The sequence below is a fragment of the Pristiophorus japonicus genome, chromosome 4 (genome assembly GCF_044704955.1).
Source record: "Pristiophorus japonicus isolate sPriJap1 chromosome 4, sPriJap1.hap1, whole genome shotgun sequence".
Classification (NCBI taxonomy): Eukaryota; Metazoa; Chordata; class Chondrichthyes; family Pristiophoridae; genus Pristiophorus; species Pristiophorus japonicus.
In genome coordinates this window covers 113568469-113586710 of record NC_091980.1, presented here as the reverse complement: position 1 = coordinate 113586710, position 18242 = coordinate 113568469, and the positions used below count along the sequence as shown (strand labels likewise).

General features: G+C 44.3%; 1 protein-coding gene across 1 annotated transcript in view; it reads right to left on the bottom strand.

Annotated features, from left to right (window-relative positions):
- Positions 1 to 18242, bottom strand: part of ube2d2 (ubiquitin-conjugating enzyme E2D 2 (UBC4/5 homolog, yeast)) — a 55678-nt gene that overhangs the window by 1023 nt on the left and 36413 nt on the right. The window contains exon 6 of the mRNA XM_070878502.1: positions 555 to 648. Within this exon, the coding sequence (XP_070734603.1) occupies positions 555 to 648 (94 nt within the window). The remainder of the gene's footprint in view (positions 1 to 554; positions 649 to 18242) is intronic.

The following is an 18242-nucleotide window of genomic DNA, read 5'->3' as shown; positions in this document are numbered from 1 at the left end:
TTGCTCTTTGAAAGTTACTATTTAAAGGTTTGAGCTTGATTTAGAACTACATACATTACCAAATGTGTACCAAATTTACAGTTGGGCGTATTACTACAATTAACAGTTTAGCATTCATTAGAAACATTCAAGTGAGTTTGGTTCAATGGAGCAGACAAGAGGGGTGAAAAAATGTTTCCGATCTCAAACACACTTCAGCTGCCAGCTGGTTGGTGGACAATTCAGAACAAAAAAATGTGAACGTGAACAATTTAGATTAATCTATCCCTTTATTTGGAAATTATTTTTTCTTTAAAAAGCCTATTAACTGCCCATATGCATTTAGACAATACTCCAAAACATATCTCAAGTAACAGGACAATATGATTAAATCAAGCAGAATCAGCAACCTCATTGTTTGAGTATAATTATAAGCTATGGTCAGTTTCATTACAGACTTCCATGATGCATCTTGCTTAGAACACTGGTTTCATAAAAGCAGCATTCTCCATTCTGGACTACACGAGTTACTTTGCATAGCTTGTACTAGTTTAAGTCAACTGAAACATACTCACTTTTCTCTATCTGTTTTGTAGATACGTGCAATCTCAGGCACTAGGGGATCATCTGGATTTGGATCACATAACAGTGAACAGATGGACAAAAGAACTGAAAAAAAGGTGCAAATTCCAAGTTATGACATAAAATTCCATCATGTCTTAGCTGTACAAGTTACACTAAAATAAATTACTTTAAAATTAAAATATATGAAAGTTATTTTTGAAAGAATGGCATTTATACTTGTATCCATCCCATAGAAAATAATTTCAACTGAATAGGCACAATACCTCAATCTAAAGCAAATGGCATGGAGTTCATTTTTATATTTGTACATTATTTTCCACCAGTAGAAAAAGATAGCAACCAAATAGGTTATTGTGGCAATATAAATGTATAACAAGTTTAATACTGCACTTATGAAACTATTGGTAAAATATCAATCCTCAACAAGTAAAACAAAGTAAAAAAACTAAACTGGATGACATTCATAAAGATTAAGTAAATAATCTTTAACTTGTGGAACAAAATGTTAGTGTCGACAGGGATTTGAACATATATAGATTTTGTTACTGTTTGCTCTGCAAAATTCAGTTAGCTCAACTGTCATCAACAACACTAAATCACAAATCACAGTACAATTTCAGGACATTGCAGTATTGTGCCTGTGCTAGTTGAATTGAAGCCTTCTACTTTCCAATTCCATCTCCCGAACCCCTAGAGTTTCTTCTCAAAATGACTAGGTCTCTTTTAGCAGGTTATAGTCTTGCCTCAATATCTGCCTGGTCTAATAATCCTTAGCGAAAATCCTGACACTTGCCATTTTGTTACCAATTTGGAATCCAGTGGTACCAATCTTACCATTTACAAACTCAATTCTTCATACATTTAAAAAATCTCCATTATAATTTTGCTTTAGCCTTTCATCTTCCAGCTGGAAAAACGACAATTTCAGAACTTAAAGCCTCTCATGCTAGATATAATTTTAATGAATCTTCACTTTACCCATCACACTTTATAACCATCTCTTCCTCACCACAAATTGCTGGTTGATTTGCACATTAATAACGGTGTGCATAGTTCACACGGGTTATTTTTTCAGCAAATTCGGAGTCAATATTTCAACTGTGGCTTTAGTAACAACTCAAATGTTTTAATATTCAAAACTGCTATGTACAAAACCCAGAAACCCATCTACTGAGCCTTACATTTTAGGGTGCAATCCCTTTAATCTTCAAATGGTATGCTTTGAATTCTTGGCAATGAACTGCATCCAAGACTTCCTACAGTTTCTTCAGTTTGTTGTATTTTGCTCAGTTTGCCATGCCTAACTTTGCACCAAAGTTTTACACCATCCATCTTATGCACATGTCCTATATAGATATAAAAATTTTAAAAAACCAAAGCAAGTCCTAGAACACCTACCTGGAGGAGGACTAATTTCAGGGATCTGGCCTTCATAAATTGGGAATTAGACTGGTAGGCAGAAAAGTAATGAAGCAATGGGAGGACTTTACATAGGTTATACAGCACAGAAACACGGCAGTCAGTCCATGCCAGCATTCATGCTCCACTCAAGCCTCCTCTGGTCTTTCTTCATCTAAATCTCTCTGCATAACCCTCTATTCCCATCTCCCTCATATGCTTGTCCAGCCTCCTCTTAAATGCATCTATTCACTTCAACCACTCCGTGGTAGCGAGTTCCATATTCTCACCACTCTTGGGGTAATGATTTTTCTTCTGAATTCCCTATCGAATTTCTTGGTGACCATCTTACATTGATGGCCTCTAGCTATGCTCTTCCCCACAAGTGGAAACATTCTCTGCATCCACCATCAAAACCTTTCATAATTTTTAAAGACCTCTATTAGGTCACACTCTCAGGAGACCTGTTCATCCTTTCCTGATCTGTATACCCTTGCATTTCTGATATCATCCATGTAAATCTTCTCTGCGCCCTCGCCAGTGCCTCTAATATCCTTTTCATAATATGGCGACCAGAACTATATGTAACCAAAGTTCAATACTATTCTTAGGCAGTCTCTCAGAGTCGAGGATGACTTGGCATAACCTCCCTACTTTTCAATTCTATACCTCTAGAAATAAACTCGTGCTTGGTTTGCTAACCTGTGTTGCAACTTTTAGCAATTTGTACTCAGAGATCCCTTTGTTCCTCGACCCCACCTAGATTCTCACCCTCCAAGTGACCTCCCTATTCTTCCTACCAAAATGTAATACCTCCCATTTATCTGTGTTGAACTTAACCCTGCAAAATTGGACTATAATTGGCAAATTATTAATGTCCTCCTGTAACTTATTGCAGTCCTCCTCAGTATTGACTCGCCCCCAATTTGGTGTCATCTGCAAATTTAGAAATTGTGTTTGATTCTAAAGTCTAAATCGTGAATATAAATTGTGAACAACAAAGATCCCAGCACTGATCCTTGGGCACCACCACTACCCACCTTCTGCCACTGTAAATTACTTTTTACCCCAACTCTCAGCTTTCTATTTTGAAGCCAGCCAGTTCTCCATTCTGCTACTTGTCCCGACTCCGCATTCTCAGACCTCAAGTCTATTATGAGATACCTTATTGAAGGCCTTTTGAAAATCTAGATAAATTACATCATCTGCATTACCAGTGTCTACTCTATTACGTCTTCAAAAAATTCAATGAGGTTGGTCAAGCAAGACTTTCCCTTTTCAAATCCATGCTGACTAGATTATATTTTCTCCTTTAGTAGGATTCCATTATTTTTCCTACTATTGATGTTAAGCTGACTGGTCTATAATTTCCTGGACATGTTCTATCCCCCTTCTTAAATATAGATATTCCGGATAGATCCGGACTAAAAATGGCAACTGCCACTATCATCCACCTCTGGCGCAGGACTCTGTTGCTGCCATTTTGGTGAGGGCTGCGAGGGTGGCATTAGTCAGCTTCTGCTCCCTCAGCAAACTTGGACCTTTACACCGAGTCCTAAGCTCACCATGAAAACCCAGCGTTCAGCAGACAGATGCTATCAGCACCCTTTAAAAAGAATGCACACATCTTTCAGCTAAGTTTGCATTTAAGCTTTTGGACTGGATTTTTAAATGTTTTTATTGGCTTGGTGCAATATATATGTTAAGACTTTTTTTTAAAAAAAGTGAGCAGGGAGCTGCTGGGATGGTAATGGAAGGCCTCCGAGAAAACAGAAAATGATGGAAATACTCAGCAGATTAGGCAGCATCTGTCTAGAGGTCCAGATGTTGCCTGACTTGCTGAGTAATTCCAGAATTCTACTCTTATTTCAGTTCTACTGTATTCACTCGCAAAGGGAAGAGGAAGATGCAGACGAGGAGGAAACAACCCAGACAGCCCCTTTCTGGCCAGGATATCCAGGTTGGAATAATCTGCCTGGGTTTCCAGTGACCTTTAAAAGAGGAGATGGTTTGGGTAAAGTCTAAGAGGAGAAAAGGGAGGGCAACCAAAGCCAGGATGACAAAAGGAATTAAGAGTGCAGGGTGAAACAAGAAAAGGGGGTGTACTTCAGCTTGATAATACCAGGGAGAATCAGGCTGAATATAAAAAGTAGAGGACAAGTGAAAAAGTAAATGAGGTGAAGGGACAGTACAAGAATAGATTGGCAGGGAACAGAAAAGGAAATCCAAAAGGTCTTCTATAGGCATACGAACAGTAAAAGGTTTGTCAGAGGAGCGGCGAGGCAGATTAGGGACCAAAATGGAGATCAGAAATGGAGGCAGAAGGCATGGCTGAGGTACTAAAATGAGTACTTTGCATCAGTGTTCACCAAGGAAGAAGACTTTACAGAAGCTATGGTAAACAAAGAGGTTGCCAGGATACTGGACAAGATAAAAATAGATAAAAGAGGAGGTACTCGGAAGGTTGACAGTACTTAAAGTAGACAAGTCACCAGAAGGAATGCATCCTAGGTTGCGGAGAGAAGCAAGGGTAGAAATTGCAGAGGTGCTGGCCACAATCTTCCAATCCAACAAGAGGGGCATGGTAGCAGTGATTATGTTATTGGACACGTAATCCAGAGGCCTGGACTAATGATCTGGAGACAAAAGTTCAATAGCACCAAGGCAGCTGAGGAATTTAAAATCAGTTACTTAAATAAATCTGGAATAAATCACTAGTATCAATAACAGTAACCATGAAACTATTGGAGTGTCGTAAAAACCCTGGTTCACCAATGTCCTTTAGGGTTGGAAATCTGCCGTCCTTACCTGGTCTGGCCTATACATGACTCAGCCCAAAGCAATGTGGTTGCCTCTTAACTGGCCTAGCAAGCCACTCTGTTGTACCAAACCACTATAGAAAATAAAACTGGACGGACCACCTGTTATCAACTTCGGAAATGACAAAGGCACACCCAGCCCAGCAAAGTCCTCTTCACTAACATCCGGGGACTTGTGCCAAAATTGGGAGAGATGTCCCACAAACAGAGCTGTCCCACGAACTTGCCATGCAACAGCCCGACAGTCATAGTCACAGAATCATACCCTTCAGCAAACAGCCCCCCAGATTTCATCACCATCCTTGGGTTATATCCTGTCCTACCAGTAGGACAAATCCACCAGAGGAGGTGACACAGCAGTATAGTCAGGAGGGAGTGAGTATTTTCAACATTGACTCTGGACCCAACAACATCTCATGGCTTCAGGCCAAGCATGGGCAAGGAAACCTCCTGCTGATTACCACCTACTACCCGCCCTCAAGTGATGAATCAGTATTCCTCCATGTTGAACACCACTTGGAAGTACTGAGGGTAGCCAGGGCACAGAATGTACTCTAGGTGGGGGACTTCAATGTCCATCACCAAGAGTGGCTCGGTAGAACCATTACTGACAGAGTCCTGAAGGGCATAGCTGCCAGACTGGGCCTGTGGGAGGTGGAGGGAGAACCACACGAGGGAGAAACCTACTTGACCACGCCCTCAACAATCTACCAATCGAAGATGCATCTGCCCATGACAGTACTGGTAGCAGTGACCACCTCAGTGTCCTTGTGAAGACAAACTTCACACTGAGGGAACCCTCAATCATGCTGTGTGGCACTACCACTGTGGATAAATTCAGAACAGATCCAGCAGCTCAGAACTGGGCCATCAGCAGCAGCAGAATTGTGTTCCACCATAATCTGTAACCTCATGGCCTGGTATATCCCTCACTACTAGTACCAACAAGCCAGGGGACCAACCCTGGTTCAAAGAGCAGCACCAGGCATACTGAAAAATGAGGTGTCAACCTGGGGATGCCGCAGGATTACATTCATGTTAAACAGCATGCTATAGATAGCGTTAAGCAATTCCACAGCCAACAGATCAGATCAAAGCTCTGCAATCCTGCAACATCCAGTCGTGAATGGTGGTGGACAATTAAACAACTAACGGGAGAAGATTCCATGAACATCCCCATCCTCAAAGGAAGGCAAAGACCACCACACGAAGCGTTTGCAACCATCTCCAGCCAGAAGTGCAGAGTGGGTGATCCATTTCTGCCACCTCTGGAAGTCCCCACCATCAGAAGCCAGCCTTCAACCAGTTTGATTCACTCCACATGATAAGCAACCAAGTGCACTGGTTACAGCAAAAGCTGTAGTGTTGAAGACTTGTGCTCCAAAACTAGCCACGTCTCCAGCCAAGTTGTATCACTGGCATCTACCAGACAATGGAAAACTGCCCACAAAAAGCAGGACAAATCCAATCAGACCAATTACTGCCCCATCAGTCTACTTCAATCAGCAGCAAAATGGAATGTAACAACAGTGCTATCAAGCAGCACTTACTCACCAATAACCTGCTCACCGATGCTCAGTTTGGGTTTCGCCAAGACCACTCGGCTCCAGACCTCATTACAGCCTTGATCCAAACATGGACAAGACCCTAATTCCAGAGGTCAGGTGAGAGTAACTGCCCTTGACATCAAGGCAGCATTTGACAGAGTGCGGCATTAAGGAGCCCCAAGTAAAATTGAAGTCAACGGAAATCAGGGGAAACCGGTCCACTTGCTGGAGTCATGCCAAGCACAAAGAAAGATGGTTGTTGGAGGCCAATCATCATAGCTGCAGAACATCGCTGCAGGAGTTCCTAAGGGAGGAGCAAGAGTAGCAGGGGGGTGCCACCACTGACCAGAAACATAATTGGTCCAGCTGCACAAATACTGTGGCTACAAGAGCAGGTCAGAGGTTGGGTATTTGGCAGAGAGTGCCTTACCTCCTGACTCCCCAAAGCCTTTCCACCATCTTCAAGTCAGGAGTATGATAGAATACTCTCCACTTCCCTGGATGAATGCAGCTCCAAGAAGCTCGACACCATCCAGGACAACGCAGCCCACTTGATTGACACCCCATCCACCACCGGTGCACCATGGCTGCAGCGTGTACCATCTACAGGATATACTACAGCAGCTCACCAAGGCTTCTTTGGCAGCACCTCCTAAACCTACAACCTCTACCACTTAGAAGGACAAGGGCAGCAGGCGCATGGGAACTCAGTCACCTCCAAGTCACGCACCATTCTGACTTGGAAATATAATCGCCATTCCTCCATCGTCGCTGGGTCAAAATCCTGGAACTCCTTCCCCAACAGGTCTGTGGGAGTAGCTTCACCACAGAATTGTAGCGGTTCAAGGCAGCGGCTGACCACTACCTTCAAGGGCAGATAACAGTGGGAAAAAATGCTGGCCTTGCCAGTAACGTCCACATCACAGGAACAAATTTAAAATCCTTAGACACAGGGAAGGTGCCAAATGATTGGAGACTTGCAAATGTTACACCCCTGTTCAAAAAAGGGGAGATGGATAATAGTGTGTTGCGAACACAGATGAGAGTTCACGCAGGGAGGTTAAAGTAACAGTGACCTCCGTCTTTATTAAGACACTCCAGAGTGAGGAACAGGCCTTAGGGGCCGACTTATATACAGTGCTCCCAAGGGATGCTGGGATCCCTTGGGACTTCAGGGGATGCACTCTCTGGTGGCGGAACATGAGAGTGCATGCTTTACAGATACACAACATCACTCCCCCCGCAAAGTCAAAGTGAAAACTATTTACAAGGTGAGGCAGTCGGGAGCCTTTCTTTCCCTGGGGGACCGCCTCGGTACAAATGTCTGTTCTGGTGGGTTGGCTGTGCCCTCGCTGGGCTGGCGTGGTGTTGGCCCTGCAGGGCTACTGGGTGAGCCTGGCCTTGCTGGGCTGTTGGGCGTGATGGGTCCGATTTCCTGGTCCGGTGTGGTGTCGTTGATCCTTTGTGTGTGTGGTGTGGGCTCGAAAAATGTGGTGTCTGCTCTGGGTTGTTTAGGGCAGTCTGTGAACCACAGCCTCATTTGGTCCAGGTGCTTTCTGCAAATTTGTCCATTGTCTAGTTTGACTACAAACACCCTACTCCCTTTTTTAGCTATCACCGTGCCCACGATCCACTTGGGACTGTGTCCATAGTTTAGTACATACACGGTCATTCAGATCAATTTCCCGTAACACAGTGGCACGACCAGTTTACATTTTGTTGCTGCCACCTGCTCTCGACCTGATCATGCAGGTTGGGGTGAACCCAGCTAGAGTCTGGTTTTAAGTGTCCTATTCATGAGCAGCTCAGCCGGGGGCAACCCTGTGAGCGAGTGGAGTCTCGTGCGGTAGCTGAGCAGTACTCGGGACAGGCGGGTTTGGAGTGAGCCTTCTGTGACTTGTTTAAGGCTCTGTTTGATGCTTTGTACTGCCCGGTCTGCCTACCCATTGCAGGCTGGTTAAAACTGAGCAGAGGTGACATGTTTGATCCCATTGCAGGTCATGAATTCTTTAAATTCAGCACTAGTGAAACATGGCCCGTTGTCACTGACCAGTATGTCAGGCAGGCTGTGGGTAGAAAACATGGCCCTCAGACTTTCGGTGACGGTGCTTCCCGACATTATTTCACATTCAATCCTTTTTGAAAAAGCATCCACCACCACCAGGAACATTTTACCAAGAAACGGGCCTGCATAGTCGACATGGATCCTCGATCATGGTCTGGAGGGCCAGGACCACAAACTTAATGGTGCCGCTCTGGGTGCGTTGATCAACTGAGCACACACACTGCATTGCCATACACAGGACTCTAAGTCAGAGTCGACACCGGGCCACCACACGTGGGATCTGGCTATCGCTTTCATCATTACTATACCCAGATGTGTGCTATGGAGATCCGAGATGAACATCTCCCTGCCCTTTGGGTAGCACTACGCGGTTACCCCACAACAGGCAGTCTGTCTGAAAGGACAGCTCGTCCTTTTGCCGCTGGAACGACTCGATTGGCTCTTGCATTTCAACAGGGATGCTGGCCCAGCTCCCATGCAGTACACAGTTTATTTACTAGGGTCGGAAGAGGATCTTGGCTGGTCCAAGTCCTAATCTGGCAGGCCATGACAGGTGATTTATCATTTTCAAACACTTCCATGACCATCAACAAGTCTGCCGGCTGCGCCACCATCAACAAGTTTGCAGGCTGCGCCATTTCCACCCCTGTGGTGGCAATGGTAGCCGACAGAGCACCCGCAGTTCTCTCTGCCTGGCCTGTGGCGGATGGTATAGTTATACGCTGATAGCGCGAGTGCCCACCTTTATATGTGGGCTGAGGCATTAGTATTTATCCCCTTGTTTTCAGCGACCAGGGATATGAGGGGCTTGTGATCGCTTTCCAGCTCAAATTTGAGGCCACAGGTACTGATGCATTTTCTTTACCCTGAACATGCACGCTAATGCCTCTCAATCATGCTGTCGGCCCTCTCGGCCTTAGACAAGCTCCTGGAGGTATAGGCGATAGGTTGCAACTTCCCCACATTAGCTTGTTGTAATACACACCCAACTCCGTACGATGACGCATCGCATGCTAGCACAAGTCTTTTACACTGGTTATACAATACAAGCAACTTGTTAGAGCATAAAATGTTAATGGCTTTATCAAAAGCAACTACTTGTTTTTATCTCCCCATACCCAGTTCTCACCTTTACGCAATAACACATGGAGGGGCTCTAAGAGGGTGCTTATCCACAGAAGGAAGTTATCAAAATAGTTCAGTCGTCCCAGGAACGACCGCAGCTCCATGACGTTCTATGGCCTGGACGCGTTCCTGATAGACGTCAAGACAGAGGCTGTGGGCCGAATGCCGTCCGCCGCGATCTTTCTCCCCAAAAACTCCACTTCTGCCATGAAGACGCATTTCGACCTCTTCAGCCGCAGCCCTACACGATCCATTCGCTGGAGGACCTCCTCCAGGTTTTGTAGATGCTCGACGGTGTCCCGACCAGTGACCAATATATCGTCCTGAAAAACCACTGTGCGTGGTACTGACTTGAGTAGGCTCTCCATGTTTCTCTGGAAGATCGCTGCAGCCGACCGAATTCCAAACAGACATCTGTTGTAGATGAACAGTCCCTTGTGTGTGTTGATGCAGGTGAGGCCCTGCAAAGACTCCTCCAGCTCCTGCGTCATGTAGGCCGAAGTCAGGTCGAGCTTGGTGAACATCTTGCCTCCTGCCAGCGTCACAAATAGGTTGTCTGCCTTAGGTAGCAGGTATTGGTCCTGTAGCGAGAGATTAATAGTTACTTTATAATCGCCGCAAATCCTGACCGTGCCATCACTCGAGTACTGGAACAATCGGGCTGGCCCACTCGCTGAATTCCACCGGGGAGATGATGCCCTCATGTTGCAGCCTGTCCAGCTCAATTTCCACTCTCTCCATCATGTGAGGTACCGCTTGTGATGAATGGGTCGTGCCTCTGTGGATCACACTTTGCCCCGGAAAAGTTTCCAATGCCTGGCTTAAAAAGGGAAGGAAATTTGTTAAGAACCTGGGTACATGAGGCCTCATCGACATGTGATCGCACTCGGATGTCATCCCAGTTCCAGCAGATTTTGCCCAGCCAGCTCCTTCCAAGCAGTGTGGGGGCCATCGCCCGGGACAATCCAGAGTGGCAGTTCGTGCACTATGCCCTCGTAGGTGACCTTGACCATGGCGCTGCCCAGGACAGTGATGAGCTCTTTGGTGTACGTTCTCAGTTTCGTGTGGATGGGGCTCAGGGCTGGTCCGAGTGCCTTGCTGCACCACAGTCTCTCAAACATCTTTTTACTCATGATGGATTGGCTAGCGCCATGTCCAGTTCCATGGCTACGGGTAAGCCATTCAATTTTACATTTAGCATTATAGGTGGACATTGTCGAAAATGTGTGCGCCCCATGTACTTCAGCATCTGCGTCCTCTCTGGCTCGAAATTGCTTTGATCCACCATGGACCGATCTTCCTCTGCCACGTGGTGACTAGCAGGTTTTGCAGAGCTTGCAGCTCGTTGGAGGTGCCCATTGTTCCACAGCTCTTGCAAACATACCCTTTGAAGCGGCATGAATGGAAGCCTCCACAATACCAACAAGGTGTAAATTGCCTTGCATTCATCCTTTGTTGGGGATTCGGAGTCATCTGGGTCACCCGAGGCCTGCTGGCAGTTGCAGACTCGTGGTTTCTGCCCTGTACATTTCTGCTCGCAAACATAGTTCCAGTTAATTTATGAACATTGCTAGCACTTGTGTGCTGAGAGATTTGTTTGGTGTTATCACTGGTGGACATAAACGCCTGTGCTATTGCAATGGCCTTACTGAGGGTCAGTGTCTCTACAGTCAAAGGTTTTCGTAGGATGGTCTCGTGGCCAATGCCCAGTTCAAAAATGTCTGAGCATTTGCTTCAGATAGCCATCAAACTCATTGTCCTGCAAATCGCCTTAGCTCGGCAACGTAGCTCGCCACTTCCTGACCTTCAGATCATAGGCACGTGTAGAACCAATACCTCGTCATCAGCACGCTCTCCCTCGGGTTAAGATGCTCCCAAACCAGTGTACACAGCTCCTCATACGACTTATCTGTGGGTTTCACTGGAGCCAGAAGCTTCATGAGGCTGTACGTTGGTGCCCCACAGACTGTGAGGAGGCCACTCTCCTTTTTGCAGCACTTCCTTCTCCGTCCAGCTCGTTGGCTGCAAAGTACTGGTCTAGCCATTCGACATAGGCTTCCCAGTCCACACCCTTCGAGAACTTCTCCAGGATGCCCACAGTTTTCTGCATCTTTGCGTTGGATTTGTATACTCGTCGCCAGTTATTATGTTCCTAACAGATGAGACTGCACACAGGGAGGTTAAAGTAACAGTGACCTCCAGTCTTTAATATAAGACACTCGAGTGAGGAACAGGTCTTCGGGGCCAACTTATATACAGTGCTCCCAAGGGATGCTGGGATCCCTTGGGACTTCAGGGGATGTACACCCTGGTGGCGGAACATGGGAGTGCATGCTTTACAGATACACAACATTACAGGCCAGTCAGTTTAACGCCAGTGGCAGGGAAGCTTTTAGAAACAGTAATCCAGGAGAAAATTAGCAGCCATTTGGGCAAGCACGGACTAATAAAGGAGTCAGCATGAAAATTCATGAACTCCCTCCCTAACCGCACTGTGGGATGACCTTCACCTCATGGACTGCAGTGTTTCAAGAATGCAGCTCATCACCACCTTCTCAAGGGCAAATAGGGATGGGCAAGCAATGCTGACCTTGCAAGTGGCGCCCACATCCCATGAATGAATTAAAAAAGACTTGGACTGGGGGGGGGGTGTATATAGGGTACAATTTTGAAATTTGCAGATGACACGAGACTTGGAAGTGTCATCAACATTGAGGAAGATAGTAATAGACTTCAGGAGGACATCGACAGGCTGGTGGGATACGCTGACATGCGGATGAAATTTAACACAATTGTGAGGGGACACATTTTGGTAGGAAGAATGAGGTGCGACAACACATGCAAAATAGTACAATTTTAAAGGGGTGCAAGAACAGAGACCTCCGTGTGTTTGTGCACAAATCTTTGAAGGTGGCAGGATAGGTTAACAAAACAGTTAATAAAGCATATGGGATCCTGGGCTTTATAAATCAAGACAGAGTATAAAAGCCAGGAAGTTACACTATATCTATAAAAAACACTAGCTCGACCCCAGCTGGAGTAGTATGGCCAATTTTGGGCACCATACTTTAAGAAGGACCTGAATGCTCTGGATAGGATATAGAAAAAAAACTACTAGAATTTTTTTTTGGGATTACAGTTACATGGATAGACTAGAGAAGCTGAGTTGTTCTCCTTCGAGCAGAGAAGGCCAAGAGATTAGATAGCGGTATAAAATAATGAATTTTTAAAACTCTGAAACCAGAGAAACTGTTTCCAATGGCTGGAAGGTTGATAATCAGAGGGCACCGATTTAAAGGCAATTGACAAAAGAACCAGAGGCGACATGAGGAATAATTAAAAAAAAAAACCACAGCGAGTGTTAAGATTTGGAATGCACTGCCAGAGATACAGATTCAATCATAGCCTTCAAAAAAGGAATTGGACAAATACTAAGAGAAAAAGCCACAGGGATATGGGGGAAAAGCAGTGGAGTGGGGCTAAATGGATTTATCTTCGAAAGAACCGGCAGACTTAATGGGCCGAATCACCTTTCTGTGCTGTACTGTCCAATTCTGTTCTATGAAGTGCCAGCAGATCCCTGGGGCGGTATATATCGTATTTAAAAATAAAGTGGTACTTTGAGGGTCAAAACTATAGATTTAGTTAAAAGTTTGAGAGCTCAAAATTCATTAATGCAGCATACACACTCCGAGAGAGAAAGTGAGACAAGCCAAATTGGTTTGATCATATCCGTTAATGGCAAAGCTATTTGCGGTCATCTCATATGTACGTCACACATTTTTCCTCAACAGAGGATTCACCTCCGCTGTGGTCATTAAGGCCCTCTACCAGGTCGGTCCTATTTCCTGCAGTTATCCTCACTCCTTTCCTGCCCCTTTCTCCCAGAACCACAATATGGTCCCCCTTGTCCTCATGTTTCACACCACCAGCCTCCACATTCACTAGATCACCTTATGCCACTTCCAGCGTAATGCCACTGAAATCTGTCAACGTGCCAAGGTATAGTATTCGGCAGTTCCTCGTGTCGAGGATGACATGCTTTGACACCAAAAAGGGACCAGTTCACAGGTGTTTCAATGAGGGAACTGACATTTGAGGTTTCAAACTACAGATTGAAGGGTGGAAGATGCCGGTGCATGGATTTCTTAACGTGGTGTGGTCGTTGCACACCAGCTACCACACGGGCTTGACAGAGCTAGGTCTTGGTCCAGTGGCAAGGGTTAACCAAGACAACTGGAGACCAAGCTCTGCTGCATGGGCCTAATGCGCACACATACTCTACTGTCCATAGATCAGTGTGGACTGCCCATGCTGCCCCTGGGCCCTCGCCTCTCCTGGGCCTTTATTTCGCCCCACTCCTCTGCCACATCTCTGCCATGATGACTCACCACTCCTCCACCCCGACCTCCCCGCTCCTCTGTCGTACCTGGACCCCTCCGGTGGTCCTGCTCACGCTCCAATCAGCGACCTGGATTTTGATGACGTCAATCCAGTCGCCCTCCTGGGACAGCTTGTGCTGCACCCTGCAGTGGCGTGCTCCTCTTAGAGCCCTGATGTGCAGCGATGGTGTTCCCTCGCAGATTGGGAGGCCACGCACCACCCTCTGGGTAAAGTAATGTCCCTTCTATACCTCCTCCCAATTACTTGAAATCTATGCCAGGGTATAGATCCTGTGACTGCAGACATTTGGTTTTCAGTTCTATGATTAGCATCTTTAATTTTCAAAAAGATTGATATTCTTTTGCTCCTAGTCAAAATGCAAATGGTGTCAGAAAGCATGTCTCAGCCTAGCTACACATTCTTCAGTGCTTTTGAGCCCAGAGATAAGAACTGGAGACTCCATGCGAACAACAAAATCTCATGTTTAGGGTTGTCAACTCTCTAGTCTCCAGGAATTAAAGATTAATCTTCTAGAAATTTCAACAAACATGGGAGAGAGAAAATCAGAACGGCATTTTAAAAAGTGTTTTTATAGAATCATAGAAATTTACAACAGGGAAGAAAGCCATTTCAGCCCATCTTGTCCATGCCGGCCGACCAAGAGTTATCCATCCTAATCCCACTTCCCAGCTCTTGGTCCGTAGCCATGTAGGTTACAGCACTTTAAGTGCACAACCAAGTGTTTTTTTTTTTAAATGTGGTGAGGCTTTCAGCCTCTACCACCATTTCAGGCATTGAGTTCCAGACCCCCACCACCCTCTGGGAGGAAATATATGAGAGGAAATTTCTTCACCCAATTACTTTATAGCAATGTCCCCTGGTTGTTGACCCCTCTGCCAAGGGAAACAGATCCTTCCTATCCACTCTATCCAGGTCCCATATAATTTTATGCATCTCAGTCAAGTCTCCCCTCAGCCACCTCTGTTCCAAAGAAAACAGCATCTCCAATCTTTCCTCAGCCAAAATTCTCCAGACCAAGCAGCATTCTTGTAACTCTCCTCTGCAACCTTTCCAGTGCAATCACATCTTTCCTGTAATGTGGTGACAAAGCAACTGCACACATTTTATTCATTAACACTTCCCCTTTGTTAGAAAAATAAGATATTTTTGAAAATACATCCAGAGTTGGCAACCTTATACATGTGTTAGAATGGTCCAGGTCCAATATTAACAAGAATTAGCAAATGTCACTATTTTGTATGGATGGTGTAGGTAGAATTCTGCAAACTGTATAGTGTATTGTTACAGTTCTGTTATTTAATAAAGGTGTTGTGCAATGCACAACTCAAGTCGTGGTCAGAGTGCTGCTTCTACTAGCATTCCAAAATCGCTCATACTCAATCCATTAAACAAAATACAACGAAGGTTTCTGTTCAACACCCAGACAACACCAACACCAGATAGTGTGCTTACGGTTATATTTTGGTTTATAGGGAGCAAATGTTCACCTGCAAGAATGATTCTGGAATCAGGACATCACAAATACAAGGAAAAAGGCAACAGGAACTGTATGCTACAATTAAAAAAAAAACTAGTGATTTGCATCAATAATTTAAACAGTAGCTCTTGAAAAGGACTATGAGGTCTCGCCCAAATATTAAAAAGGCCTAATCTTTAAAACCAGAATTCCAAGCAACCAGACTACACATGATGCAGTTGGTGTAGCATTTACTTCATCTCCATTACATACTAGTGGCTATTAGAATGGCAGGCAGTGACTAGTGGAATGCCGCAGGGCTCAGTGCTGGGACCCCAGCTATTTACAATATACATCAATGATTTGGATGAAGGAATTGAGTGTAATATCTCCAAGTTTGCAGATGGCACTAAACTGGGTGGCAGTGAGAGCTGTGAGGGGGTGCCAAGAAGCTGCAGGGTGACTTGGACAGGTTAGGTGAGCGGGCAAATGCACGGCAGATGCAGTATAAAGTGGATAAATGTGAGGTTATCCGCTTCGGAGGCAAAATTTACAAAGACAGATTATCTGAATGGTGGCAGATTAGGAAAAGAGGAAAACGAGACCTGGTGTCATGGTTCATCAGTCATTGAAAGTTGGCACAGGTACAGCAGGTGGTAAAGAAGGCAAGTGGTATGTTGGCCTTCATAGCTGGGGGATTTGAGTTTAGGAGCAGGGAGGTCTTACTGCAGTTGTACAGGGCCTTGGTGAAGCCTCACCTGGAATATTGTGTTCAGTTTTGGTCTCCTAATCTGAGGAAGGATATTCTTGCTATTGAGGGAGTGCAGCGAAGGTTCACCAGACTGATTCCTGGGATGGCTGGACTGACATATATATATATTATATTATATTATAATTAATAATATATATATTTTATATATGAGGAGAGACTGGATCAACTGGGCCTTTATTCACTGGAGTTTAGAAGGATGAGAGGGGATCTCATAGAAACATACAAAATTCTGACGGGACGGAATGGGACAGGTTAGATGCGAATAGACTGTTCCCGATGTTGGGAAAGTCCAGAACCAGGGGACACAGTCTTTGGATAAGGAGTAGGCCATTTAGGACTGAGATGAGGAGAAACTTCTTCACTCAGAGTTGTTAACCTGTGAAATTCCCTGTCGCAGAGTTGTTGATGCCAGTTCATTGGATATATTCAAGAGGGAGTTAGATATGGTTCTTACAGCTAAGGGGATCAAGGGGTATGGAGAGAAAGCAGGAAAGGGGCACTGAGGGAATGATTAGCCATGATCTTATCGAATGGTGGTGGAGGCTCGAAGGGCCTACTCCTGCATCTATTTTCTATGTTTCCATGTAAATAACTAGGCCTCATCGTTTACATTAAATTCTACATATTTACAGCTTTCAATCAGCAGTAGCATAACTTACCCTAATCAAAAGGACCCTATTCTGTTACAAAGGATATATAGCAATAAAGTACAAGAGAATAGCTTCTGCACAGCAGTCTAAGAAATCCTACTCTGGTTGCCAAAAATGTATACAATTCCCTTCGCAAAATAAATCAATGATCTATGGTAAGAAACTGTACATCAGTAAAAAAAAAACACTTGCAAAGTACCTTTAAATGCAACATTCACTACCAATAAATTCAGGACCTTTTTACGGGTCTACTATTGATCCAGTTTGTCTTGAGCAAAAATGTCTCCCAGTAAAGAAAACACAAGGGTAAATACATAAGCAAGTAGCACTGATATGTAGTCGTCAAAGATGCAAAGGAGACTTTGTGGGCAAGACTCCTTGTTCTTTATCACATCAGTATAGTCAGCTCCACTTACTGCCACAAAAAAATAGCTCTAGGTCTCCTCAATGAACTAACTAAACAACAGAGGTAATTGTTGGCATGGTATCAGCAAGCCTGTTTTTAAAATTGGAAAAAAGTTGGAATAATGTGATCCATAAAACAGCAGTAAAAATCTCAATTCCATGTACTAGAATTTGACTTGCTCAGTTACAGCAAGTTGTTTAACAGCAATGTAACTTTCCAGTAGTTATCTTACCCTACAAGCATCATTAGTACTTAAAAGCATAATTTCTTCCCCTAGTATAAAGCACCATTTCTTCCAAGTCATAACTACTAAAGAACTTCTGCATTTGTAGCAGATTTCTAGATTAAAAAAAAAAATAATTCTGGCTGACAATAGGATTGAATGCAAGTACAGTAATGGCAAAATGCTCTGGAGTACCAATTCAAACACAACTTGACATCACAACAATTGACCATGCCAAATATACATTTCCCGTGAAAGTGCCAATTTAACTTCTGAACAAGAACACAGCAATTCTTGTTTAATGCTAATTTGAAGTTTTTGGGCAAGTACTGACTATTGATCAAAAAATGCAACATAGGACAGATTTGGCCCACAGACTTGATTTTATACACCACTGGTCGAGTCCACAATATAACTTGTAGTGATAACTATTGGCTGAATCTCAATACATTTCTAGTTTAATTCAGCTACACAAGAAGTTTGTCTCATGAGCGGTCATCCAAAGATGGACTTTATATTATAGCATCGGTAATTAAAAGGAGTATTTCTCAAGCTGCAATTTTGGGAAGCAAATCTGAACTAAAATGTGGGGCAAAGCAACAAACTCCTTCAAGTAACAGCTTTGTTCTGTGAAATGTTTCATTAGCTCTGGCAGAGGAAGCATTTGTTGCAACAAACAGGAATTATCTGCTTTATCTATGAAATGAATTTAGGATTTAAGACAGCAGAATGTTATTTGATTTGCCACAGTATTTATAGCCACATATATTAACAGTTTACTTGTGACCAGAAGTTAGGATTTGAAGAACATTC